Source organism: Cebus imitator, unplaced genomic scaffold (assembly GCF_001604975.1).
Source record: "Cebus imitator isolate Cc_AM_T3 unplaced genomic scaffold, Cebus_imitator-1.0 Scaffold218, whole genome shotgun sequence".
Classification (NCBI taxonomy): domain Eukaryota; kingdom Metazoa; phylum Chordata; class Mammalia; order Primates; family Cebidae; genus Cebus; species Cebus imitator.
In genome coordinates, this window is record NW_016107533.1 from 1248523 (window position 1) to 1275977 (window position 27455).

Here is a 27455-nt window from a genome sequence, read left to right on the forward strand (position 1 = left end):
AAAATCACTTACTACATGGAACAATAAAGAAGATATATAAACTTATAATTACAAAAAAATGTACTTCTAGTAATGTCACTGAAAGCAGATATCAAAATTCATTACCAGGAGTACTTTGCTGTTGAATGGTTCCTGTGCCATACAGAGATAAGATGGAGTCTTTGGAAAGTTGTTTCTTTGCCACTTCTTCTGATTTTGTAGTCTGCTCAGTGAATAGATCCAGATCCCCAGATGTTACTGTAGACAGGCTTGCAGCTGCTGATGCAGAGGATGTCCCCTGAGACAAACACCAAAATAAGCTATCAAATTCTACATAGTAAAGCACAGCTTATCCATTACTTAAAATCCCAATAAAGTTATAGAATTAGAAATCAAACAACTGTAGAAGGTAAAATGGTGCCTTTCAAGAGGATCACTCACAAGCCCATACAAAAACATCTAAAGGCAGTACTTCTTAAATCTGTTAATGGAAAAGAGGTAGACTGAAGCATTTTCACGGTAAGTTGCATTTACTACCTAAGGTGATGCCAAGTTTTTGCTCATAAATCCTGAATACAATGGGTTCAACAATAGTTACAGACAAGGCAGCGGTATGAGGACCACCACTCCATAGCAACTACTGCTTCAAGAAACTGGTATCCTTTGGAATAAAAAACATTTCTACAACTACAACAGACTATAAGAGGATTTTCAGTGGTTACTTAAAATACTTTATCTTTTTAAAATTTGCATCATAAGATTTTTATACATCTAATCTAGATCAGTTTTAACCACAACATTAGACTGCTTCTAATCTATCCAGAAATGAAGGTACAGCAAAACTCTGACCATCTATAGTCTCAGCATATGCTGTACTTCACTTTTGGAAAAGGGGGCAAATGAACACAAATACAAATAAACGTAGATATTTAATATGAAACAAACATTTTCACTTAACCTCATATCTTGCATACAGTATTATACAATCACAACTGCTAACCTTAATCATTTCTGTAGTCATTAAATCACATTCACATTTGTTATATGAACTTGTTTTGAACATGAAAAGAGTTTCAAAGAATTCTATGAAGACTAGTAAAAGCCAGCTGATTCTTCTCACACTAGAGAATAAGGTGTCAAATACTCAAATATTTAGTGTCCTTCTAGAACACCATGCAATAAGTTACTATCCAAACATTGTACCTGTAAACTACACGGAACAATATTTTGAATCTTAGGACTAAGCAAGAATTATAATCGACAAAAGCCACTTAATTTTTGCAAAAATTCAATTATGTAAGAAATTAGATATGATGGAATAAATATAACAATATCCTTGAATAAAATATATCTAAGCTACCAATGAAGCAGCAGCAGATCATGGAGCTAAAAGCATGGGCTGGAGCCTGTCTGCCAGGACTAGAGCCTGCCCCCAGGACTTTCTGTGGTAAACTCAGACATGTCACTTAACTTCTCCTTTCAGTCTCTTTCCTGTAAACTGGGGATAAGCTTGGTGATCACAGGAAGTGTTCTGAACAACGGTTGGATTAAGTACTTGGTGTTTATTGTCAATATTGTTTATAAAACAAAGCAACTACAACACTCAGTGATCTTTTTATCACACTTAGTATCTGTTCAATCTAAAATTCTGCTCAAAACCCTGGGAACTATTCCCTGTGGATGACAGAGAACTAGAAGAAAACCCAAAATGTTGGGAAGCTATGATTCCAGTCTCATAGTAGAGCAGACTGATATTCACATGCTGTAAACATCGTAATATGAAACATCTACCTCAACAAGGACACAATCTAAAAACAGTCAAACCTATCAGCAGGGCTAGTAAACACTCAAATGTCCACTTACTTTTTGGTGCTTCACTCACCAGCACTACGACCCCAGGATAAAGAGAACAACTTCTGCCTGTCATTACACTTCAGGAAGCAGCAGAGCCTCTAACCCAAGGCTCTTTGGCCTTCTGGGCCCCCAAGGCTTAACCAAGAAAAAACAAGACTCAGCCCTTGTGTATGTCTAGGTACTTACTGTTGGTGTATGTATATGTATATGTATATGAAAGAACAGGAAAGGGGTTTCTCCATGTCAACCATTGAGGACTCTGGAACTGCTTCTCCCTAGCCCCCAAGACACATCATACTTCTAACTCTCTTTAGTAAAGACTAGACCCCACTCAGGTAAGGCAGATGGTAAAATCAATCTATTTCATATTCATAAGTTAGAAAATCTTTCACTAGAATACAAATTCTCAGAATTTGTATATACTTAGAAATTAACACAAGGAGTGAACGAATACAGGGTTCAGAAGAATTTAAAATCTTGGTGTCCAAAACTAGTTTGAGTTCAATTTCACGTATTAAAAACCCACCAAAAAAAGTAAATTACATAGTAGCAATATATGCATAAAATCTGTACTTTCAGCACCATCCCCCATTTTCAAAGTCGTTATTTTGAAAATATGTCTGGATTTTAATCTCTACATGAAGTTTAGATGAAAGATGCTACTGTTCACCAAATAAAGAGCTCAACATAACTGGCACAATCTAACCAGTGCTCAATATAAAAATGTTCCAAAAGAAGTATTAGATATGATTTTAAAAATTAACCCTATCTCCTACCAGGTACTGCTCAGAATGCCCGAAGCCTGAAGGCCAGCCCCCAGCCCTCCTAAAGCCAGAGGCTACACTCCTTGTCGCGGCACTACTTGTGCTTAAGAATTATATGAAGTCTGCATTGTTCTACTTGCTGCTTTAATATCGAACAGAACACATGACGTACGCTGAAACCTCAAAGGTGGGGGTCTAACTCTCTAAGCAGATGCAAAGCAACCGTCAGACCCCAGTGACTGCTAAACAAGACTAGCGGGTATAACAGCCACACTACAATGCCAGACTAAAATTGCTTTTCACATTCTGATTGTCAAAGATTCTAGACACTTCTTTCCAAAGACGCAATATTAGACAATTTTTATTATCACATGTACACGTACACCTGTACAAATTTGTAAGGTAATTAATGTTAATTACTGTTGAAACAACAGTAACAATACTGTCTCTCTTTTTTATGTATGTTATAGGAGGGGAAGAAGGGGCAAAGCCATAAAATAACCTATTTTGCTGAAAATAAATACTACTGTACAGACAATTTCGATGAAGATCCATTTAAATAAATTATTCTTAAATCTACTTATTCATTCTAATGGTAACTATATAATGACTCATAATAACAATAAATATGTGCAACACAAATATGCTACTAGTCTTATAAGGCACTGACTTTTTCTTATTAAAACTCTCCATCAGAACAATTCAGATTTGACTCAGTTTTTTTAAATAAAAAAGGAAATATTTTATCTAAAAAATTATGCTGTACAAACTGGTTATTTGTAAAGTATAAACTTAGAATCGTAATGTTGTATGCTTAAGAGTAATTTGTTTCCTGAAAGTTCATATATTTCACATTACAGAAATTCCATGTACTGTTAAGAAGGCGAAAGCTCTTCACCATTAATACTTTTAGAATATCCTGATCTTTATTATTACTGTTCTAGATATTTTTTAAATCAATTAAAAAAAAAAAGATTTTAAGGCTAATTTAAAACATAATTTACCTTCATTCTGCCTTTAGTTTAAAAAGACAATGAGTACTGAATTTGCTACAACTTCTGCAGTCAATATTTACAAACAACCACAGTTTTAAAAGCTCTGAGGTAAGTGACCTCTTGATCTCAGGAAAAGTTGAGGTAGTCAGGGTTTTTCTACTTATTCATTCTAAACACTGTTGTTTCTCTAAAGCAAGGGTTAGAACTTTAAAGATAGTAAATATTTTAGGTTTTGTGGGTCATACATTCTCTGTTAACATTTAACCTTGCTTTTGTAGCAGGAAAGCAGCCACGCACAGTATGTAAACTAGTGGGAGTGGCTGTGTGGCAATAAAACTTTATTTGCAAAAACAAGCAGCAGCTTAGCTTGCAAAACCCTGCCCTAAAGAACAGGAGACTTTCAAATCAGTTACTGCTCAGAAACAATTCTTCCAAAATTGAAATTTTAAAACTTTTCAAAAAGAAAATAAGCAGCGACCATATAAAACCATATTCTTATCACATACCTGAGCTGGGGGCATGACAGTTGCAGGTAAGGGATTAGAAATCATCGGTCCAAAGATGTCCAGATCATCGTTCAGGGCTGGCACTGTGGTGTTCCCATTAGTCACTGGTGCTGCAGCAGGGCCATCTGAAAAGAATATAGATTCTCATCTTAATGTAGAATATCTTAAATTACTTGAAACATGGCATTATTTTAAAAATATATGGTTTTAAAAAAAAAAGTTCAAAAGTTGATAAAAAATTTGTTCTACCCACCCCAGAATCCCTTTCCCAAAGAAACAATTTCCAGTTTTGTTGATTCTCCCAGAAATATTCTTTATCCACTGGTTTCTAGATATATATCCAAACCTCCTTTTTAACCAATGGTATCATACTATTCACATTATTCTGCACACTAATTTTTTAATAAGAAGATCATAGATTTTCATGGTGCTTCCTATGTGCCAGCCAGGCCCTGTTCTGGGTACTTTACCTGTATCAACTCATTTAATCCTCATAACCTTATGAGGTGAAAACTACTTTTGAGATAAGGGGCTAAGGTGGAATTTGATACCACACTCTTATAAATAATCCCTCTCCATAAATTTATGTGTGAGGGTGAATATGTTTTAGAGATAATATCATTTTTATTTACCATGGAAATAAATTTTGGTGATTTAAAACATCTGAAATGTTACATTTTGAAGTCGCAACAAGAAAGAAAACTAGATAGAAAAAAGAAAACATACACTACTTAAACTGATTCTACAGGAAGCATCCATAAAACTCCAAAATAAATCCTTTAATTTATTCAAGCACATCCACCTTTAGCGATGGCTGTACCAAGCTACTGAACTGTTCAGGGAAAGGGACTCCAACAGAGCTTCCTACTTAAAAATTCAAATTAAAAAACGGTTTTTAAAACTAATTTCAAAAATTCAAAACCAGTTTATTTTATATCCCGTTTTTATGTGAGGGAACATTTATAAGGGCTGGGGGCAGGAGCTGAAGGAGAGTGCTGTGGATGGAGTTTGCATGCACAGCACTCCAGAACTGGAACATCTAACACGGTTCAGTTTTCTGTAACCACAACGAAGTAACAGTTCAGAGCATCACAACTCCAACCTCTTGAGAGTTACAGCCTAATCTTCTATCTTAACAACTTACAATCTCATTTGATCCCTGTTTGATAGACCATATTCTCATCAAAGGGAAATCCGTCATCTTTAAAAAACCTTTTCAACAATGAATGGGATATTTTGCACAAAGTAGACACTCAAATGATTGACAAATTCAATGGACAGTCTAGCAACTTACTCGTATTTCCACCACCATCCAAAGAAACTTAGAGTTCTTGTCTCTTTCCAAGTATAACTACAGAAATTGGTATCTTTTATTTCCCTGTTTAAGCTTCAGTGAATTACAAAGAATTATTAATAAATAATAAAATACTTTTTACTATTTAATTTATAAAAGTGTGTGTGAAACCCAAATTAGGTTAATTTAGAAGTTAATTACAAATTTTTCAAGTCATTTTCAGTGATATCACATTATCAGAACCATTAAAAGAAATATATTGATATGTATTATACATACTATATCTATATCAAGCACTATGAAAAATTAAGCAGTGAAGCAATAAAACAATTCATATAATTTATAATATAAAGAATTTTAAACTGAGACAACTATCAAAGAATTACAACTCATACATGAAAATAATTTTTTTCATTTCTTACCCTTTCTAATGGCAATATTCATTTTAAAGTTAGACCTCCTTAAACAGCTACTTTGTTTTTCAGTTCATTCTATACCCCTTTTACATGATGTATAGTACATTACATAAATATCAGCCAGAAATAAAGTGATATTTTAAAGGGACAAGGCATTCTAGGTTTAAAAACACAACTAAGGAATACTTTTTTTGTTTGTATCTACCACATCGTAGTAGAGAAAATCCAATAATAATGACAAGTGCTTTAACCCATGAGCTACAGAGTTGGAGATGGGCAAACATCATCATCAACTAGACATGCTTCATTCTATCACATGAATTGAGGAAATACTTTATTAGCTGAACTGTAATATATATACATGTTTATAAAATTTAAACAGTTTACATTGTTCTCTAAAACAATGTAAACTGCAACCAAAATAAAAGGGAAAAAAGAAAATGGTGACAAGCTGAATATAAGCAACTATTTCCAGTTTTTCCATTACATTTTTTTTTACTTTATTAAGTAGTAAACAAAATCAGACAAATTTATGGGAAAAAAATTTAACATGAGAAAATCCTTGATTTTTTGGAGAACTAAGAAAATACTATCAATTGCTTTTTCCCACAGCACATGTCAATCTAGTTCACAGAACACCAGTATGGCCCAGTATGCGCTTAGTGAGAATGACAAAGTTCATCCACTACAAGCCAATGCTATGTCTTATCACTTTCATAAACTGTACAGCTTTCAGAAATTTTAAGTCTCTTCTACTTAATACCTTATACTCCTCTCAGAATATTTATTTAGACTTTCAAATCTAAGCCACATTTGGTATTTAGCAATATAGTTTCTAATCCGTAAAACAACATACAGCACATTATTTGGTTTCTGAAGTCTTATTTTACATTTCAACCCCTTTAGTATTACATATGTGACTAATAACTTGTCCAGTGTCACAGAGCTGGAACAACGCCTTAGATTGTCATCTTATTCAATGTTTACTGTAAAAGCAACACATTCTTAAGTCAAACCATGCAAAAATGAAGAAAGAAAAGTACCCACCATAGATGGTGGTGATGGCTGGCGATGTGAATGTACTTAACACCACTGATTATATATTGTAAAATATTTAAAATGGTAAATTTTATGTGTATTTTACCATAATTTTAAAAACAATGTTTATAGGATCATACGAAAATAGTCTTTCTATAAAATTATGTATGTATAGGTAGGGGGTTTGCATTCTGTGATACTGCATGTGCCTATAATAACTTATTTATTCAATGAGTGACTCAGAGCATTTGGATAGTTTCCAGAGTTTCACCATTAAAGACATAATGATGAACATCCACATTTCTCTATATAGTCTACACAGCTCATGTCCCTTCACTGCAATGTAACATGAATTCTGTTTTTACCACTGCACTATAAACAAGTCCATTCTCTCTTTCCATGTGTTTTATCATTATTATCACTATTTTAAAACTAGCCTCTTGAAATTTCTGGCATTTCACACAAATAACAAAGTTGTCATCTCTCTGTAACCAGCCACCATGGTAAATGGAGCTGTCATGAAGTCAATTCACAAGGTAAGTCTGAGGGGTTCTGGAGGCCTTTAGAATGAGACAGAGGAAACACCTGCGTAGGGACAGCAATCTCTGTGGGAAGGCTGACAGTATTTTCAATTGATTAAGTAAGACTTTCTCATATCCCCAAAAACCTGAAGTAAGGAACTTTTTCCAGGCCTCACCAAGATTTTTCTCTACACAGCATCCTTGTGATGAGAATAGGCAAATGCTTTCTGCTCTCACGTCTGCAACACACTTGGGCCCCTCTTTTGTCTCTACTCCATCTTCTCCCCATGTGATCCCTTAAATGTGGGTTTTGGATTTCATAGCCATCAATTCTCCTAGTTACTATCAAAGCATTCACAGAATTGTTGAAAAAAATTATTAAACCTAAATGAAAACTTCTCAGCCTTGCAAAATTGGTAAATACAAGTTCTCAACGGGTTTTCAATGGTTGATAATTTTACTTAGAACGTTTGGCTTGCTTAACACATTATTTAAAAGATTTCTTCCATTCATTTTGAAGGTCATTGTGTTTTTAATTTTCAGTGTTTAAAAAGGACAATTAAAGACTCGTTATCATTACCATCATTGTAAACATCACATTCATCCTTGGATGTTTTTAAAGAATGTTTACATGGTATCATTTTCGTCCCCATGCAAGATGAGAAGGGCATCTCCTTCCATTATTTCTAGTTATGCCAACTAGGACACAGAGCAATGAAAAGCCTTCCTCAATGTCATTCACCTTTATAAGCAGGAAAATTTGTACTAGAACAGAGTCTTCTCACATCTAGACTAGTGATCTTTTCTTTAAATCACATTTCATCAAAAGCCATGTAATTTCAACTGTGCCTAATTATAAATAAATCACTTAAAATTCTGAAAATTAAAAATCTTTAAAATAGTTTAAAATTATTTGTACTAAGTTTGAGAAGAAGTTGCTCAAACAGTCCAAAAATCACTTGGTGCCACACTCAAAATTTTCCTCATCATCTCCCCACTCCACTGTCCTGTATAGATGCCAGTATCTTTTCAATTTATAGGGGGGGATTCAGGTGGACATGGTCATCAGTGAGCAAACTGGGCTCAGGGAAGCAACTGTGGGATATAATCGGGCCTTGGTCAACTATGAATATTCAGAAATTATTGGGAGTTAAATGCATCCTTTTGATCATGGGCCCACTAATAACATGGTCTTTGCTGATTAATAAAAGCTCAGAGGCCACAAAATCAAGAAAATACCAAGATGTTGAAAACAGTTTTTCAGATAAATAACATTTAGAAAGTATAAGCCTTATTCAAATTAAATAGTGTAAATCACCATAATTTAAGAAAAGCATTTAAATCAGCTGAGTTATACCTTGTTGGTGCATGCACACATACGTACAGTCACACACACACACACGCACATGCACACACACACATACATGGAAACTTCCTCTTTCAAGGGACAGAGAACATCAGACCACACAGGGCCTTCTATGAGATTAGCAGATATCTTTGACAACTACTAATCATAATTCACCGAAGACATGCACCTTGCTCAGCTACAGGATGATGGTGAAAGCAGGCGGAGGCGGCAGTCCTCCTTTAATCAGTATGCAGAAACAGTAGCTGGTGGACAATAAAAATAATGTGAGATCCAGAGTACAAGAAAAGCCTAGGGCAAATGGAAGAAATTCAGCTGGGGACAACATCATAAAGAATGATAATGAAGCACAAAGGACCCCTTGAAAAGGCAATGAGCAAACAGAAGAAATTAGGACAATGCAGTAAAATGAAGATAGGATTTCAATCTTAAAGGCAAGACATCACACCTATAGTTACGTAGCTTGTGGGTAACTATTTTTTCTTCATTACCTTAAGATGTTAGGCTAGTGTCTTATTTGGGAACTGAGTTGGTAGATGAATGTATATAACTGCCCACATATAAGAAACTGACATGAAAAGGTTAAACCGTTTTCAGCTGCAGAAAAAAAACAAAACAAAAAAAAAAAAAAAAAAAAAAAAACAAAAAAAAAAAAAAAAAAAAAAAAAAAAACAAAAAAAAAAAACCAAACGTTAAAATCAGTGCTACAACTTCTAAGAACAGAAGGTGTGCCCAGCATGCATTCACTGGCCCACTTCACATCATGACACTGAGAGATGTTAGAAAGAGGTAACACTTCAAATATGACAAAGTCGTGAGGGCCAGTCTCTTGTCCTCTAAAAATCCTCAATATGGCAAGTGAGCCAGTTGATTCTATTAACTCTAACTATACCAGAACTCATCTGACACCAATTACCCAAAAGAGGATAAAGTAAATAAAAAGTATTTTTAACAATAGTGTTGTTGGCACATTCCAAGTGTCTTCGAATGATAATTTATAAACTAAAACTAAAAGGAAACAAGAATACAACACTTCGTATTTTCATACATGTTTAAATATTAATATTTCTTTAAGTACTATGTGCCAAATACTCTGATCAATAAATGTTGAAGACTCCAACAGCCGCTGCTACCAATATCCTGGACTGGCTCCACTTCGTCTGTTTTCATAGACACAGCTTCCATGTAACTATCTGCCTATGAGCCTACAACTGCTTCTTAACTAGAATCCCTACATCCAAGCTTCCTCTTTCCAGTTTAATGAATGCAGTGAAGCTGGAATGCTTTCTCTCAATCACAAATGTGTCTCCAGAGCCCCTGTGTCCAAAACTCAGTGCATCGCTGCTGTCACAGCACTTCACAGGACTATTTTACCTGCTGCCTCACTGGCTGGAGCCACATCTTACCCTCTTGCTAATCTGTTCCAATGATAAGATGCAGTTGGGTTTTAAATCATAAGATGCTCTACAAAGGTACAGCTCTAAAAGCTGCATTTATCTGGGTATTTGCTGATCTTTCCCAATTGTTATTCACGCTAAAGGTGATCTTCATAAAACATTAGATTTTACTTGAAGTAAGTTTGCATATCATGAAATAAACTTATTTTCTCCTCCTCTAGCAGCAGCAAGAAGAATCAACCTCTAAATTAAGGAAAACATTTAAATTGGAATTTTAGCATTAATCCAGGTTTCAAACTGAATTCTCACAACCAGCTCTCTTAATCATTCCCTCAATGATAATTCTGTCTTCCAGTTTCCAGACGGCAACCCGATCCCCTTCTTGTGCTACTATAAACACACAAAGCTGCATCTTCTGGTATTTACTAGAGTTCCATGAACTCTGCTGGTGTTCAATAAATATTAATTGAATTCATCCTTTACTTGAATGTCAGACACATTAACTGGTTGCAATCTATTTGCACAAATAAGAAAAAATGTCAAAGAGCAACATGAGATTTTATGTATTACTAATCTAGTTTAAGGCAGGTAAGAATGTGATAAGTAAATGGCTGTTTTTCATTACCATTTTTTATTGAGCATGAACCTTCTAACTTTAGCACACCCTTGCTACAATGAAAACTGCCAAATCTAATTCTTCTTCCATAACTAGGAGGCGATCATCATAAGCAGCGAAAAATTTAAAGTGGAAACAGCACTGTTAAAAGAAGGCTGCTACCATGAAATGCAGTGATTCTCTCCTTAATGGCAAAACTCCTTAAAGCTTTCTAAATTTTCATGTTGATCAAAGTTATTTTCTACACAAGAGACTAAAGTTTTCTCCTTAATTTTTATTATTACTTGGAATTCCTTTATATTAAAACACGACTTGATTTTCTCACATCTTATTTTAGTAAATTCAAGTCACAAATGTCCATTTGAAGCATATTAAAATTTTCAAGCTTTACATTTATTCAATTTTTTTAAGTGTGCCTGAGATCTAAGTGGAACTCTTTATTTTTATTTTCAGTCAATTTTTCATAGAGTTAAATAGTTGGTATTTAGGCTAATTTGCTAAAATAACTAACATGGTCTTAAAAGATAATCCTAACCCTCTTGCTGTATTTGGCCCTCCCTTTCCAAGCCACTACCATACTGCCAGTCTACTGTGCCAGCAGGGAAATCTACTACATATTTCTACAAACCAGCCAGCTTTTGAGCAGGGGATTCTCTTACGAACAGGCACTACGATGCTGTGTAAGGGGAGGAGCCCCACGGTGCTACTGTCTTTTAGAAGGCACCACACACACATGCATGCGCACACGTGCACACACACACACACATACACACTAATTTAGAGCTATCTGATATTGCTGAGAAGTGGTATAAGGAGGAAACTTTATAGAACTGATTGTTTAAAAATAAATAAATATATATCAAATCACTGCACCATTTTATGGCCTCAAAAAAAGCAAGAAATATATAAATGTGAAACAAAATTGTATACACCAAAATTCTTTCTAAATGTTTAAAATAGTGATAAACTAGATTCCTGAGGCCACCCAATTTCCTCAGTTCTTTTAGTCAGCTGCACATCCCTCAGAGGCCACAGACCATGCTTTGTAGTCACTGTTTCCATCTGTCTGCCTGTTTCTCTCTAATGGTAGTGGCTATTCAAGGAATAACCCAGCAGGAGTCCTATTCTATGTTGCTCAGCATAATTTGAGTCCCTTCTCCACACATTCCTTCAAAGGCCTGTGCTAGCTCTTGGTGATCTCCCATGACCTGATGTTCAGGTTATAGTCTCAGCACAGGACTGTGTGCAAGTTACTGTGCTAAGTGCTTCACATAAAGCATGCTATCTATTCTGGCCCTCAGCTACAGAAGAGCTCCTATTTCCAATTCCCAGATGAAGCTGCTAGAGAGCAGACAAAACACAGGTACTTACAACCTCTACAGCAAGTGCCCTGACACATGACTTAATACTGCCATCTACTGATTTGATGAATGGGTCCAATGTCTATTTTGTGTGGCATAATCTCACCTCTTAGAATTTTATTTTCTATCGCAGCTCAACACAGTGTTAAGAATATGAGCCCTGAAGCCAGACTACCAGGTCTAAATCCCAGTTCTGTAACCTACCAGCTGTGTTACCTTAGGCAACTCACTTAACCTCTCTGTGCCTCAGTTTCCTCATCTATAAAAGGAAAATAATGATAGTTCACCAAACTCAGGGCTGTTGCAAAAACTCAATAAATAAATATCTGTCAGCAATCAAAACAGTCCCTGGCATATAGTTAGCAGTATCTGATTCTTAACATGACAATTTAATACTTGGGTTAGATGCCTTGCTTTGGTTCATCTCAAGAGCTGAAATTGGACTTTGGCGTTAAACAGATACAGGTTTGAGTCCTAATTCTACTGTATAGCAGCTGTGCCTTGGAAATTAATTTTTGTTAGCTTATTAGTTGTTATATTTTTAAATTACTATTAATCGTTAAATTAAAAAATGGAAAAGTCATGTGTGGGTTTAAGTGTAAAATACTCTGTACCCTAAAGAGCTGCTGTCAGGATGAAATTCAACTGTGCCAGGTACCAAAGACTACCAAAGGCCCATCTGGGCACTTCTTGCTGGCAAAGCTTACCCCCACTGTATAGGTTGACTATTATTTGCCTAGCCTCTCTTGCAACTAGAGTGAGGTAATATGATCCATTTCTAACCAAGTGCACCCTCAGAATCCTGCTGGAGAATTTTCTGGCAAGTTTTTCCTCCTGAGAGAAGAAACCGGTGAGAAAAAGCCATCCTTTAGGCGTGGTCCTATGAGGATAGGATGCTGCACCGTCCATGTGTTGGCCACAAGGGGATAAGCCTACAGAGTAAAGCCAGTGCTGTGATGAGGGTGGCAGAATGAGAAGGAAAGAGGAACCTGGCTCCCTGCGCTCACTGTTCCACCACTGCACAGCCCCAAACCACCGTGTCTCCAGGTTTCTCTTCGAGTAAGATAATTAGATGTTCTTATGTTTAAGTCATTTTTAGGCTTCCTGTTACTTGTAATTTGAAGTTGCCTCATTCAGAGGTCAATTTTTCTCCTCTCAGCACCGATTATTTGTCCTATCCACCAGCACATTCTCTGAAGGTTCTAAGCTGTTTCCAAGAAGCTGTCCCTTCCTGCTCTCTTCTAAAGTCTGTGGTAGCATCAACTCCCCCAACTGCACTTGTTTCTGGTGCCAGTTCACCAACTGCCCTAGTGCTGACTCAGGACCATTTGCAAGTATCTGCCCACTGCTGGTTACCTTACACCAATATGTTCATGTAACTGCATTTTCTTTCCTACACAAGTGTGATTATTTATATAAGAATAAAACCAAGTAAAATTTATTAAATGTTTAGATAGAAATTTCCCCAGATTAAAGTAACGATTAGAACGGATAAAATCAAATCAGTTTTATATAAACAGTGAATACAGAAACACACGAGTACACCCCTGAGGTAAATTTTTACTGCCAAGATCATTACTTGATTCTTTGTGAGATGCTTTCTGGAGCACTGGAGGAATGCAGTCCCCCCCAGACATCCTCAGCAGTACACCTCTGACATACAACTCTGTGCTTGGTAGGACTGTGGGTAACGCCTCCTGACAAGGAACCAGGCTGCTTTGCAGTATGCATGTGGCACACAGATGGCCACAAAACAGAACCTCTGCAGGAACCAGTAATGAGAGGTTGAACTGAAACCTCTAAGGTCACATTCAAGGCCAGCAATGTATATTCTTCTCAGGCCTTATACCCAAAGCATGTGCTCACCCTTGAAGACTTTATTCTCAGAGGCGGTCTTGTGCCCCAACTCTCCAAAAATAAGCCCTACTGAAAAGAAGCATTAGTCTAGGGGAGCTGTCCTAACCAATTGGTAAGCAGTCTGTCCATTTTTATCATCTTTAAAACTAAGTAATAAACAAGAAAGAATAGACAGTAGCCTAAGTATAATTCACAGTCCTAAACTAGCGTCCCAAGTAAGGGGACATGAAGAGCATTATTCTCACAAATCCTAGAAGCTAGTTTTAATTCTATTTTAACATAGGACGTACATGTACAAGCCAGGATATATCTGTGTTTGATTCAAATCTCATATATTCAGAGATTATTCAATCTGGTACTTAGTTGAGAAGGGCCCCAGGCCCTTTGGTTACTTCTAAGACTAGAGGCATATCAAGTATTTCACCCCATTTATGGTATTAGTAATTTCTAAGACTAGAGGCAGATCAAGTACCTCATCCCATTTATGGTATTACAGAATAAAATATAGTATTTCTACAGATTTCAAACATGAGTTAATCTCTAAATATGAGGCAGCTCTTGTAGATACTATTGGGAACATAAAGTAGGGGTCAGCAGCAAACCCTAGTCCATTCCTGTTTTTAAAGTTGATTGGAACACAACCATGCTCATTCATTTACATGTTTGTTTATGACTCTGCACACTACAATGGGAGCTGAGTAGTTGCAACAGAGATCATTAAGGCCTGAAAAGCCAAAAAAAAATGTCCATTTGGCCCTTTTCAGAAAAAAATTTGACAACCTCTGCTAAAAAGTATATATAATATAAAGCATTTTATGTTTGAACTTTGAATGGGTAGTAGATCAGGAAAGGTGAGCTTAAGAAAGAAGGTTTTGCCTGAGTTACTGTGTTACAAAAAAGAAAGTAGGTTTGTTAAAGTCTCATTTAAAGGAAGGATCAAATGTCTAAAAACTGGTCTTAAGTATTACGCTATTCTGAAACTGTTAAGAGTGATAGAGACAGCCGTGAGTCACAAAGATTCGTAGCTGGGTAACTGAACTATCTCTGTGCAGGTTTTCTCTATATTTTCCAGAAATGTTTTAAGTTAATGTCTGTTGCAGTCTCACTCATACAGGGACATGCTGTCATTTTTTCATGACCATAAATCATACTTCAAGGCACCTACCCCACAATCCCCGCTTTTTTTTTTCTCCCAATTTACAGGGGAAAAGCAGGGTCCCATTAGAAGATAGTGGCATGCTTCTGAGCAGATAGCCTGCAGCCCAAGATGGACACCCATCATCAATCCAGATTTAGGACCACTTTTTGTTTTGAGCTGAAAAAGACCTTTGATTCTCTGTAGTTTCCTGGACTTTCACGAACTCATAGAATTTTATGCTGAAACACAGCTTTTTTTTTTTTCAAAAGTCTCAAAATATTTTTTTTAAGAGTTTAGGATACTGATAACCAACAGATGGGAAGAGTTGAACGCGCTCTGGGTAAGAGACTTCCTATTTCCTGCTACTACAGCTCCCTCACAGCAAGACAACCCTCTTTCTGACCCCATCTTCCACCTCTCCCACCTTTGGAATTGTTAGACTAAATGATCTAAAACCCACTGTCAGTCATCACAAAATCCCCCATAAAATCTTAACCTTTTTTCTCAAACATTCCCTAACGTCTCCTGCTAAATGAACCTTGGTTCTCCCCTGAAGACACTGTTTCCTGAAGCTGTCCCACTGTACAAAAGAGTGATGTCCCAACAGAGCCACAGACCCATGAGTGATAGAAATAAATGCTGGCTGATGTAAGCTACTGATTTTGGAGTTGTTTGCTATGTAACACAGGCAGCAAGGGTTGACTGTTTTAGAAACTGATACAAGAGGGGTGCTGCCACAACCAAACCCTAAAATTTGTGGCACTGATTTTGAGACAAGGTGGTAAAAGATAAGGAAACACTTATTGGAACTTAAAATGGAGACACAATATGCAATATGGCTGGTAAACGGTGCCCTGCATCAATCACGAAGGTAAAAAATGTATCAAATGAAGTTGTAGCAGAGCTGCCCCAGGTGACCCACAGAAAAAGAGAGAAACAGATGTTTAATGTTGTAAGCCATTAAAACCTGAGGCTTATTTACCATGCAGTATTATTCCAACAATAATGGAGTATCTCAAAGGCCACTCATACTGTTTGTGGATGACATCCCATCCACTCTCGGCTATCTGAGAACACTCTGGGCTATTCGAGAATACTGCCAGAGCAATTTTTTCTTGTCCTGAAAGTATCAGATTTACCTCTCTACAAGTTCATTTCTAACACTAAACATCTTGTAATGTCACCATTTAAAAAATCCTTTCCTGCCCACCCTGTCATACTTTAACCTCGTCTTAGCACAACTGCCACAGTAATTCTTTAAATACTAAAGTCAGATTATTTCTTTTTGGCAAATTCTTCCAATGTGTTTCCAGGTCACTCAGAGTAAAAAAAAGTCCCGTTACAGTTGGCCTGCCCCTCCCTACACCTGCCTTCCTTGTCTCCTGTTACTACTATCCCCCAGATCATTCCACTCCAGCCACACCATCATCCTTGCTGGTCCTTGCACACCTAAAGCAGGCTCCTACTGAAGAGCCTTTGCATCTGCTGTGTTCTTCTCAGAATGCTCTTGCTTACGGATCCAGATATACAGACCTTATTCCCATCTTTGCTCCAATGAGAGCTCTGTGAGTTCCTCCCTGTCCACCCTATTTAAAATTTACAACCACCCATTTTTATTTTCTTTCATCTATAGTACTTACCACATATAATCTATAATATAGTTAATTGTTTATTTACTGTCTCCCCAGATGGAAAGAAAGCCCCAGAAGGCAGGGGTTATAGTCTGTCCTCTTTCAGATCTATCTCCCTAGTGTCTACAATGGTACTTTGACACAAAGTAGACAGCAGCTATTTGTTAAATTAATTAATGAGTGTGTAAGGTAAGAATCAGCCTTAGTTTATATTTTACATTTCTAATTTATGAACTAATAAGCCAGGCACTTAGACTGGAAAAGAAATGCTGCAGTAAAGACAAAGACTACAGTTTTAGTAAGATTTTTTTTACTTTGGTAATAATTTCTTTTCCTTTTCTCTCATTTACAGTAAAGGAAATAAAAAAAATTATGAGGACTACAATTCAACCTAATTATATTTAGAACCCCTGGACTGAAGCCTTATTTTCAAAATTACAGTTATTTTTTTCTATTTCTAATATACAACTTTTTACTATCATAGAAGAATTGTACCTCCAGGGAGTATATTTGCATGATGTACCAGCCTCCTGAGAAATGAATAAAACATTCAGCTATAATTCTTAAAACATATAATTTACTCAGTAACAACTAGGATCAATTTTTTGGAAAGCAGTATATGAAGTTCAACTCTTCCCTTTCATCTAACTGCCTTTCACTTTTTTCCTTGTCAATCTTTCTCCAAACTAAATTTTTTTTAATTATTCCTGTGCCAATGCTCAGATATTACTAAAAGTAACCTTTTATCAAGCCAATTCTTTCAGAAGAAAAAAAAAGCTAACAATATTTGTAGATAAGCACAATATAAACACCCCTTGAATGAAAGCCTGTTTACTTACCACACAGACAACATTTACCTTTCAGTCATGAGAACAAACAGGACATTCAATTAAAATGAGCACTTCTCATTATCACTGAATAAGTTATATGAATCTAGACACTAGATTTGGATGTAAAATGTGTTGCTTCAGTTAACCAAAATTAAATTTTATTTTAAACCAGAACATTTTATAATAAAGGTACCTTAGAATTATTTTGCTAAGCAAAAATATCCCCCACAAAACTAAAAATTTGAGAGAGAGAGAAAGAAGAGAAAATAATCCACTCTTTACTGTAAGCGCTAAACTGTCACATCTACCAAGACTTTGAAGATTACTTTGATATCCTCTTTTCCCCAAGGAACTTATTACTTGTATTTCAGTGAAGACAGTGCTGACAGACACTGACTCTCTCATTAAAGATGTCCTTTTTGTGGGAACTTAGCAAACTAATCATACCATTTTCAAATTCATTTAACAGGTATGTTTTGGTATACTGAAGATAAAGCCATTATATTACCTGCAAGTAAAAGTTTCAATTGTTTTGTAACTCTAGCGGTAACTTTTATGTTTTATTACTTACCAAGTCCTAAAAGATCCACAGTGGGCTCCACAGTTTTTTTAGGGCTGCTACTTTTTTTAGGCTCTAGTTGCTGATCTTCTTTCTTCTGTAGCTTTAAAGTAAATAATTGAATTTATTAATTTTTCTTAAGTATATTTAACAAGATTTTAAGCCCCAATTAATTACATATGTTTTTGATAAAGTTACTATTAAATTCCCATGTGTTGTGGGAGGGACCTGGTGGGGATGATTAAATCATGGCAGCAGGTCTTTCCTGTGCTGTTGATCTGAAGGTATTATAAGGGGAGATTTCCCTGCACAAGCTCTCTTTGCCTGCTGCCATCTGTGTAAGATGTGACTTACTCCTCCTTGCCTTCCATCATAATTGTGAGGTTTCCCAAGCCAAATGGAACTATGAGTCCAATTAAACCTCTTTCTTTTGTAAATTGCCCAGTCTTGGGTATGCCTTTATCAGCAGCATGAAAACGGACTAATACATCCTGTTAGCTGAGACTGGGGAGGCCTTGAGGTCTTCATGAGCACACTGTTAACCCATCATCCACACACTGTATGATACATGAGACACAACTGCCAAGAAAAGCCTAATGAAATGGTATTTTATATACTTTCTTCCTGAATCTACATTAATCACTTTTTACATATAATATTATTCTAGCTCTCAGGAGCCCAAGTCATAGTTATACATTCCAAACTTACTTTCCCACAAAAAAATATTGTGTAGGACAGAATGAAAAAAACCTACACCTACTGGATTCTCAGTTCTAAAGCCCACCTCTATTAAACTAAGAAAATAAAATATTGAGTTGAGTGCAGCGGCTCACACCTGTGAGGACATTTTGGGAGGACCAAGTGGGAGGATCTCTTCAGCACAGGAGTTTGAGATGAGCCTGGACAACATAGCAAGACTCTGTCGCTACAGAAAATGAAAAAATTAGCTGATTGTGGTGGTGCACACCTGTAGTCTCAGCTACTTGGGAGGCTGAGGCTGGAGGATTGTTTGAGCCCAGGAGGTCAAGGCTGCAGTGACCTATGATAGCACCACTGCACTTACAGCCTGGGGGACAGGGTAAGACCCTGTCTCTTAAAAACAAAGTGAAATAAATTAAAAAAAAAAAAAATCCCTTCATTTCTCAAACAATTTCAAGATCATTTCTTCTACCTGAATAATTCACAACTTGGTTATTATATGAGTTCATTTTTTGTTAGCTATTAGAGATATGTTAACTTCTAAGAACATATATCTACCTTTATTTGTTTTTAATCACTATACTCTCCCTTAGAATTATTGTCTAATCAATCAGCCTACATTACCAGATATCAATTCTTTAATAACTCTCAAATACAGAATTAGCCAACTATAACTATATATAATTTTCAGAAGTTTAACATAATCCATTTCACATTCTCTATTCTTTCACTTTTCAACCTCTAATATAGGTTCAGACTTATCTTGCTTATCACAAGGATTTCAAAATAATTTCAAGAAAAATATCCCCTGTAGTCATGAAGTAAGCAATTCTCTTCAACTGATGACTCAATCTGTGTTACCATACATAATCAAATCTGTAAGGGAATCTGAGGATTATATGGCCACAAGCATGCAGACTTCAAAGATTCCAGGGCAGAATCCTAGCAGCTTCCTGAGGTAGGTCATCGTTGGTCACATCACAGCCTATAATACTCTGGAGAGTGTCTTAGTCTCCAAGTAGGTACTTAAAAAGTGTAATCCCTGTTTTAATTTGGCTTAAAAATCAGAAAACTTTAAAGTTGAAAATAAACTTAGATAATCTGGCCAAACACATTCATTATGCAAATTAACTGAGGTTCAGATGTTAAGTGCCAAATAGGAATACAGGAACTAAAATTCTTATTTTCTGCCACTACAAATTTAGCATTCTTTTTTGGGTGAATTTTACTGAATCTTCTTTCATGGAAAAAAGCACAAAACAAACTAAATTTGTGAGGAATTCCTTCCTATTTATTTTCTATGATCTAAGAATTTAGAACCTCTTCAAGCTAAAAATGATCTTTTTAAAAAATTCAAATAGAAATTCTGGATAAGGTGTTTGTAACAAAATTAGAACTACCTTTTTAAATGCTGCTGAGTATGAAACTATCTGCCATGGTTTGAAAAGAAAAAAAAAAAAGCCAAATCAGGCAATGCAGAGGTCTTCTAGCAATCCTGACTTCCACCTCCAGAGCTACTGCAAACAATTTGGAAAATATCTTTCTTTCCAGATGTTCACACATGTATCTGTGTTCTAAAAGCTTCTGATCTTCTTTAGATTTCAATTTAGATAGGTAGTCATCAACCATTTCCATAGGAAACTGTATAACTGAGAACATAGTGTATAGTTGAGGAAAGTAAAGAGAAGCATTAAGGCAAGAATAAGGGAAATCCTAAACAGTTTATCAAACTGCAGGTGGGACCCTCTAGCAGTTTTTGAAATCTATTTTACAGGCCACAACTAAACATTTTTTTGGCATGTAAAAATGATACACAAAAGAAAATAGAGCACATTGCATAAAGGTAAATATTCCTAGATTGTTGTTTTGCACATTTGCACACACATGTGAGCACAAATCTGGATCATAATATAAATGTATTTCTTAGCAGAGTGGTAGGTTGAAAAACACTCCTCTAAAGACAGTCTGCTCCTTTGCTCTTACAATGGGTCAAATCATAAATGAGAAATGTCTATGCCCTAATCTCTATTATTCCAAATAGCGTTGGCTATTCTAGATGGATTTCAACAATTCAGACATGAATTTTCCTTAGATAATTTTCCTTAGAGTTGGCATACAAAAGGTAGTCCCTCAAATCAAAAAAGCAAAAGGATTGATCACTTTAAAATCTACTTTGTATCCCTCCATTATCAAATCTTGTGGAGGCCGTCACATGAACACATCAATGTGTGGCACAGGTAATTTTAGAGATTACTCTTCTATGTCTTCATAATACATACATTATACACTTCTTCATATATGTTGGTAAAAACTACAAAGATTAAATTCAGATGATACTCTTTATCAACGATAAGTATGAACATAAGAAATTAACCTCATTATTTTTATTTTTAAAACATTTAAGGACAGATACACCATAGCACAAACCACATAGGTAAGGAATCTTCCTAAAATTCTAGATAGAGTAACAAATACTTAATCTTTTAGAGCTTAATATCTATTAAGAGTTATTAATTTTCTATATAGTTTTCTTGAAAGATTTTCTAATAAAAATTGAAAGTTATTTTTAAACTTAAAATTATTTTTACAGTTTCTGTGTAAAATGACAGGAAGTACTTATTTTCCTAGTCCTAGATGAGTAGTAATAGCTAAAAATATAGACTAGAGAGATGCTATTGTTGGTATGTGTTGCCCAAAGTTCACATGTCAAAAATTTAATCCCAATGTAACAGTTTTGAAAGGTGGAGTCTAGGAAGAGAGAATTAGGTCAGGAGGGCTCTGCTCTCATTAACTGATTAATATCATTACCATAGGCATAGGTTAGTTAACAAGAGAGTAAGTTTGTTATAAAAACAATTTTAGCCCCTTCTTGTTCAAGTGCTTTCCTGCCCTTCCACCTTTCCAAACATGGGATGATGCAGCATGACGGACCTCACCAGATGCTGGTGCTGTCCTCTTGGACATCTCAGCTTCCAGAACCATGAGCAAATAAACTTCTTTTGTTTAAAAATGAGTCTGTGCTAGTCTGTTACAGCAGCACAAAACAAACTGAGATAGAATAAAGAAAATCTTTGCATATATACTGCCATTATGAAGGCTCAAAAAATCCTAAAACATGCAATCCCCTAAAACAAAGATACACACATACACACACAGATTCAATGCTTTTTTTTTTAATTTAAAAATATCTAGGTGTTGTGTTTTATTCCATTACATTATACATCTAAACCCAATACTATCACCAGCAAATCAAGGTGGGCAAAGCCTATCGAAAAAAGACTACTTCCACACCAAAAGCAATTGCAACAAAACCAAAAATTGTCAAATGGGACCTCATTAAACTAAAGAGCTTCTGCAGAGCCAAATAAACTATCAACAGTAAACAGAAAACCTACAGAATGAGAGAAAATATTTGCAAAGTATGCATCTGACAAAGGTCTAATACTCAGATTCTATAAAGAACTTAAAAAGCGAAAAAAAAAAAAAAAAAAAAAAAAAAAAAAATAAAGAAAAAAAAAAAAAAAAAACTCCATTAAAAAATGGGCAAGGACATGAGCAGACGCTTTTCGAAAGAAAACATACACATAGCCAACAAGTGTATGAAAAAATGCTCAACATCACTAATCATTAGAGAAATGCAAATCAAAACCACAATGAGATACCATCTCACATCAGTCAGAATGACTATCATTAAAAAAAAAAAAGATGCTGGCAAGGTTGTGGAGAAAAGGGAACACACATACACCGCTGCTAGGAATGTAAATTAGTTCAGTAATTGTGGAAAGGAGTTAGGCAATTTCTTAAATAACTTAAAACAGAATTACCATTTGACTCAACAATCCTATTATTGGGTATGTGCCCAAGGAATATAAATTATTCTACCATAAATACATATGCACACATATGTTCATCACAACACTGTTCGCAATAGCAAAGACATGGAACCAACCTAAATGCTCATCAACAGCAGTCTGGATAAAGAAAATGTGGTACATATACACCACGGAATACTATACAGCTATAAACAAGAATGAGATGATGTCCTCTGCACAACATGGAGTTGGAAGCCATTACCCTAAGTGAACTAATGTAGAAACTAATGCAGAAAAAAATCAAATCTCATGAAATAGGAAGTCCAGAACAATTTTCTTGTCCCTCATTATAATATCTGCAGCAACAAGGCAATTTAAAAAATCCAGATTAATCAACAAGAGAGCAGCAGTACCCTGTGTACATGCTAAAAATCCTGTCTCGTGGCCACGCTGAAGTCTACTTAGTTTCTAAAGCAAAGCACATTTGATACTCTTTGTATTTCTTTATAACATAAATCACCAATGTTAATGTTTAGAGAGGAGCTATAAGCAGATTTCCAAAATGTATGCCAATTAAACATTTTGGTTAACAAACATATGTGTAATAGATTATGTCTTCCTGAAAAGCTTTTCTAAAATGGAAAAATCTTCAAGAACATGTTTGACTTTTTCCAGGTTTGTCTATAACACAAGTCATTTTTACCAAATATTTTCACAACATAAAGGTTGTGTTCAGGCACGGTGGCTCATGCCTGTAATCCCAGCGCTTTGGGAGGCCCAGGTGGGTGGATCATGAGGTCAGAATATTGAGGACATCCTGGCTAACACAGTGAAACCCCATCTCTACTAAAAATACAAAAAATCAGCCAGGCATGGTGGTGTGTGCCTATAGTCCCAGCTAATCAGGAGGCTGAGGCAGGATAATCTCTTGAACCTAGGACGCGGAAGTTGCAGATCATGCCTGGGAGACAAAGCAAGACTCCACCTCAAAAAAAAAAAAAAAAAGGCTGTAAACATTAAACAACAAACATGAATACATCAACTATCAATTGGTACTTTTGCTCTGTAGCATACCAACTGTATTGTACTTTGCAAAGAATTACAAAATACAATTATTTAAGATACTTAAAATATAGCTATCATATAAATACAAAGTAAATAATATCTGGAAGCAAAATTTTAGAAGATTTAAAAATAAAAATGCTATTATCTTGTTAGGATTTATGGGAAGGGATTACTAAATAGTAAATTAATACTTTGATGACCACACCTTCCCTCATATAACTGTCATCCTTTTGATGTTTCACATTCAGCTCAGGCATGGCAAGCACTATGTACAGCATCATTCCACTTTAAATTCTTCTGCTATTAAAAACACTGCATAGGAAATTTGCCTTTTAATAAGTGAAGAATGCAGTCAATTGTGGGTAGATAAAATTAGACAATCTATAATTTATTAAACAAAATTTTCTCACAAGCCAGAACATAAGTCTACTTAGATAAAGCAATTTTGTAAAATGTAATTTCCTTAGATTCCTATTGAGCAGATATCTCATTCAAATTATTAAAGCTTTTATTAGCAAAAGCTTCACCACCCAATCTTTTTGTGATTCATAACGCTATTCCACACAATATAATTGAATCAAAAATTATTTAGGTTCCAACTCCTACGTTTACCACCATTTCCTAGCCCTTTAAATAACAGACATAACAGCTGAGCCTCTAGAATGTGATTCACTGTTCTTCAGCTGGCCAGTTAATGTAGACAAGAGCATAGAGCATAAATATATACTACAATAGGGAAGCTATGCAATTTTCTAAGTTCTAGTGGTAATTAGTCAAAATTTTCTTTAAGAACTGACATCTCAAATTATAACTTAGTTTATTTATTATAATCAGTTTCCTTTAATATTCCCAGAATCTTACAGCTAGAAAGAACATAAAATGTATTACATTCAACATGTTCATTTTAACATTAAGGAAATTAAGTGACATTTGTCCAAAGGCTCCATAAGTGGCTATCAAGGCAAAGGTTTACCTCCTGACAGGGTTCCTTCCCCTGCGCCATGGTGGCTTTTGCTGAATAATTTCTATCTAACAAAAATCAGATTAAAAATCAATATTTATCCAATGCTTAACAATACATGTATATTCTTACAATGACATAAAGGAAAATCGCAATAAAAAAAAATTCATGCCAGGTATGGTGCCACATGACTGTAGTCCCAGCTATATGTGAGGCTGAGGTGGGAGAATTGCTTCAGCCCAGTAGCTAGAGAACAGGCTGGCAACATAGCAAAAAAAATCTCAAAAAAAAAAAAAACAAAAGCAAAAACAAAAACACAATGTGATAGTAGGTCAGAGCAAGTATGCCAATAATTTTAACTCAAGGTACCCTATAAAGACCACATGAAAAGTATGATTCCTTGAAGTTCAATGGTGATCACAGTTGTAGGGGATTAGGATTTTATAAAGGTAGTGACATAAACTTTTAGGTGTGAAGGAAAAATAGGAAGGAGTCAAATAGGAGACAGTTCACTCTGCTGCCCAGGCTGGAATGCAGTGGCAAGATCGCAACTCACCACAGCCTTGATCTCCTGGGCTTAGGCGATCCTTCTACTTCAGCCTCCCAAGTAGCTGGGACTATGGGCATGCACCACCATGCCCAGATAATTTTCGTTTTGTTTTGTTCAGGTTTGAGACAGAGGCTCACTATGTCGCCCAGGCTGGAGTACAGTGGTGCAATCAAAGCTCACTGAAGCCTTGATCTCCCAGGAACTGGCAATGGCACCATGTGAAGAACACTGAGTGGGAAAGGCACTAGATGGTGGATGTATCTAACTGACCTGTCATTCTACATGTAAGGAATAAAAGATAAATCTGAAGACTTTTATTTCCACAATGTGAAAGGAAATAAATAAAAAGCCAACTAGAGCTAGCATTCATATATGTCATTGTTTTTCAAAGGGGGTAGTGAAAAGAAAAAATATTACTCCTGGAGAAGTGTGTTGTGCATATGAACTGCACTGAGGAAGAACAATCTGACCACCACTGTTGTAGGTGGGAGGCTCTGCGATTGTGAGAGCAATACTTTGGAAAAAAACTAATCTACTGCCTCAGTAGAACTTGACATTTGAAATATACTTTCTAACAAGTTAGCAACACATATTTCTCAGAATACTATCTCATCTGATTACCTATTGAAATCTACGTAGTAGGTTTAACTTTTACTAAAATTTTCAGTAAAAAAATCACTAAGTTAATATTATCCACTATATTACCTTAGTTGTTTACTCAAACAAAGCTTTTTGACTATGTGCTATAAATAATAAAAATCAGAATTATATTCCTATATAGACAGATAGCTATAATTACTATGTCTGTTTATATGTGTGTGCTTTCTTTCTTCTTTTTTTTTTGAGATGGAGTCTTGCTTTGTTGCCCAGGCTGGAGTGCAGTGGCATGACCTCGGCTCACTGCAACTTCCAACTCCCAGGTTCAAGTGACTCTCCTGCCTCAGCCTCCCAAGTAGCTGGGATTACAGATGCCTGCCACCATGCCCAGCTAATTTTTATATTTTTAGTAGGGATGGGTTTTCTCGATGCTGGCCATGGCAGTCTCAAACTCCTGACCTCAGGTGACCTGCCTGCCTCAGCCTCCCAAAGTGCTGGGATTACAGGCATCAACCATCATGCCTGGCCTGTATTTGTGTGCTTTCAAAACTGAATTATATACAACCTTAAAACTATTTTATGTGAGAAAAATCTTGCATATAACTTTTGTTTATTCCCAATATCTTATTAAAAATCTTTAGTTTCTTTTTCTCCTCTTTACTATTCTTTATAATATAAATCATTTTCAAATTAAAGCTGTCAATACATAGAGTACTATTTTTTTTAATTTAATATTATTTCTTAAATTGTATTTTTAGGGTTAAATTTATTACAATCTACATTTTATTTCCCCAATCATATGGACATCTTTCAGTAAATGTTCTCTATAAGGCCTACAGACACTACTGTCTCAAACAATATTTCACTAGGCTGGAGAAGTTATCAAGGATGTACATAAATTTAAGAAGTAGCAGCAGCCTTGAAGGCATTTAGTGGATTCATTATATGATAGACAAAACACTACTGTAACATCTCTCTTACACATCCATTCTCTCTGTAAGAAAAACTTCCAGTGTTACGGAATCACTGCACATGATGATACAGGAAATTTTACATTTGGACAATTACAAATATTAGAAAGTTTCCTCTTCAGACAATTTCTAACATCTCCCCATTTATCCATACTCTCTATGCTAGAGCCATGCAGAAAACAAATAGAGAAATAAATTTGTAGAACTGACCTTCTTTAAAACCACAAAAGACCACTAATTCATACCAAAACTTTGGTCATCTAAAATTCAAAGACATTTTCTTTTGTGCTATATTCAGGAGAGTTGAGTTTGGGTGCATTTACTTCAGAATTTTACAATTTGTTGTCAAATTTATGCAATTTGTTGGTATTTATTATAAGGCCATCTGAGGGATTTATTTTGTCATCTGATGTCTTAATCTTTATTCCTTGGTCATCTGAAAATTTGAACAATATGGCACAGATATCCTCACTTAACAAAAATGTCGAAAAGAACAAAGTCCAGTACTGACCCCTGAAGAAAGCAGAGAATTTCCTCTAAACTGACATCAATTCTATTAATTGGACAGTTGTCTACTTGGCTCTCATAATCTATCCTACTATCTGATCATCTACATCATCTTGATCAGAAGCATATTTAAGAATCTTGGCCAATAAGCAAGCTTAGTCTGATGGGGGG

The 27455-nt window shown here is 35.6% G+C and overlaps 1 protein-coding gene across 3 annotated transcripts in view; it reads right to left on the reverse strand.

The window, feature by feature from the left end:
• The window catches only part of SMAP1 (small ArfGAP 1), a 176356-nt gene that overhangs the window by 4822 nt on the left and 144079 nt on the right, over positions 1 to 27455 (reverse strand). For all 3 annotated transcript variants that reach the window (XM_017549410.2, XM_017549409.2, XM_017549414.1), the window contains 3 exons: positions 18135 to 18225; positions 4099 to 4223; positions 106 to 277 (listed from right to left, as the gene is read on the reverse strand). In XM_017549410.2, the coding sequence (XP_017404899.1) occupies positions 106 to 277; positions 4099 to 4223; positions 18135 to 18225 (388 nt within the window). The remainder of the gene's footprint in view (positions 1 to 105; positions 278 to 4098; positions 4224 to 18134; positions 18226 to 27455) is intronic.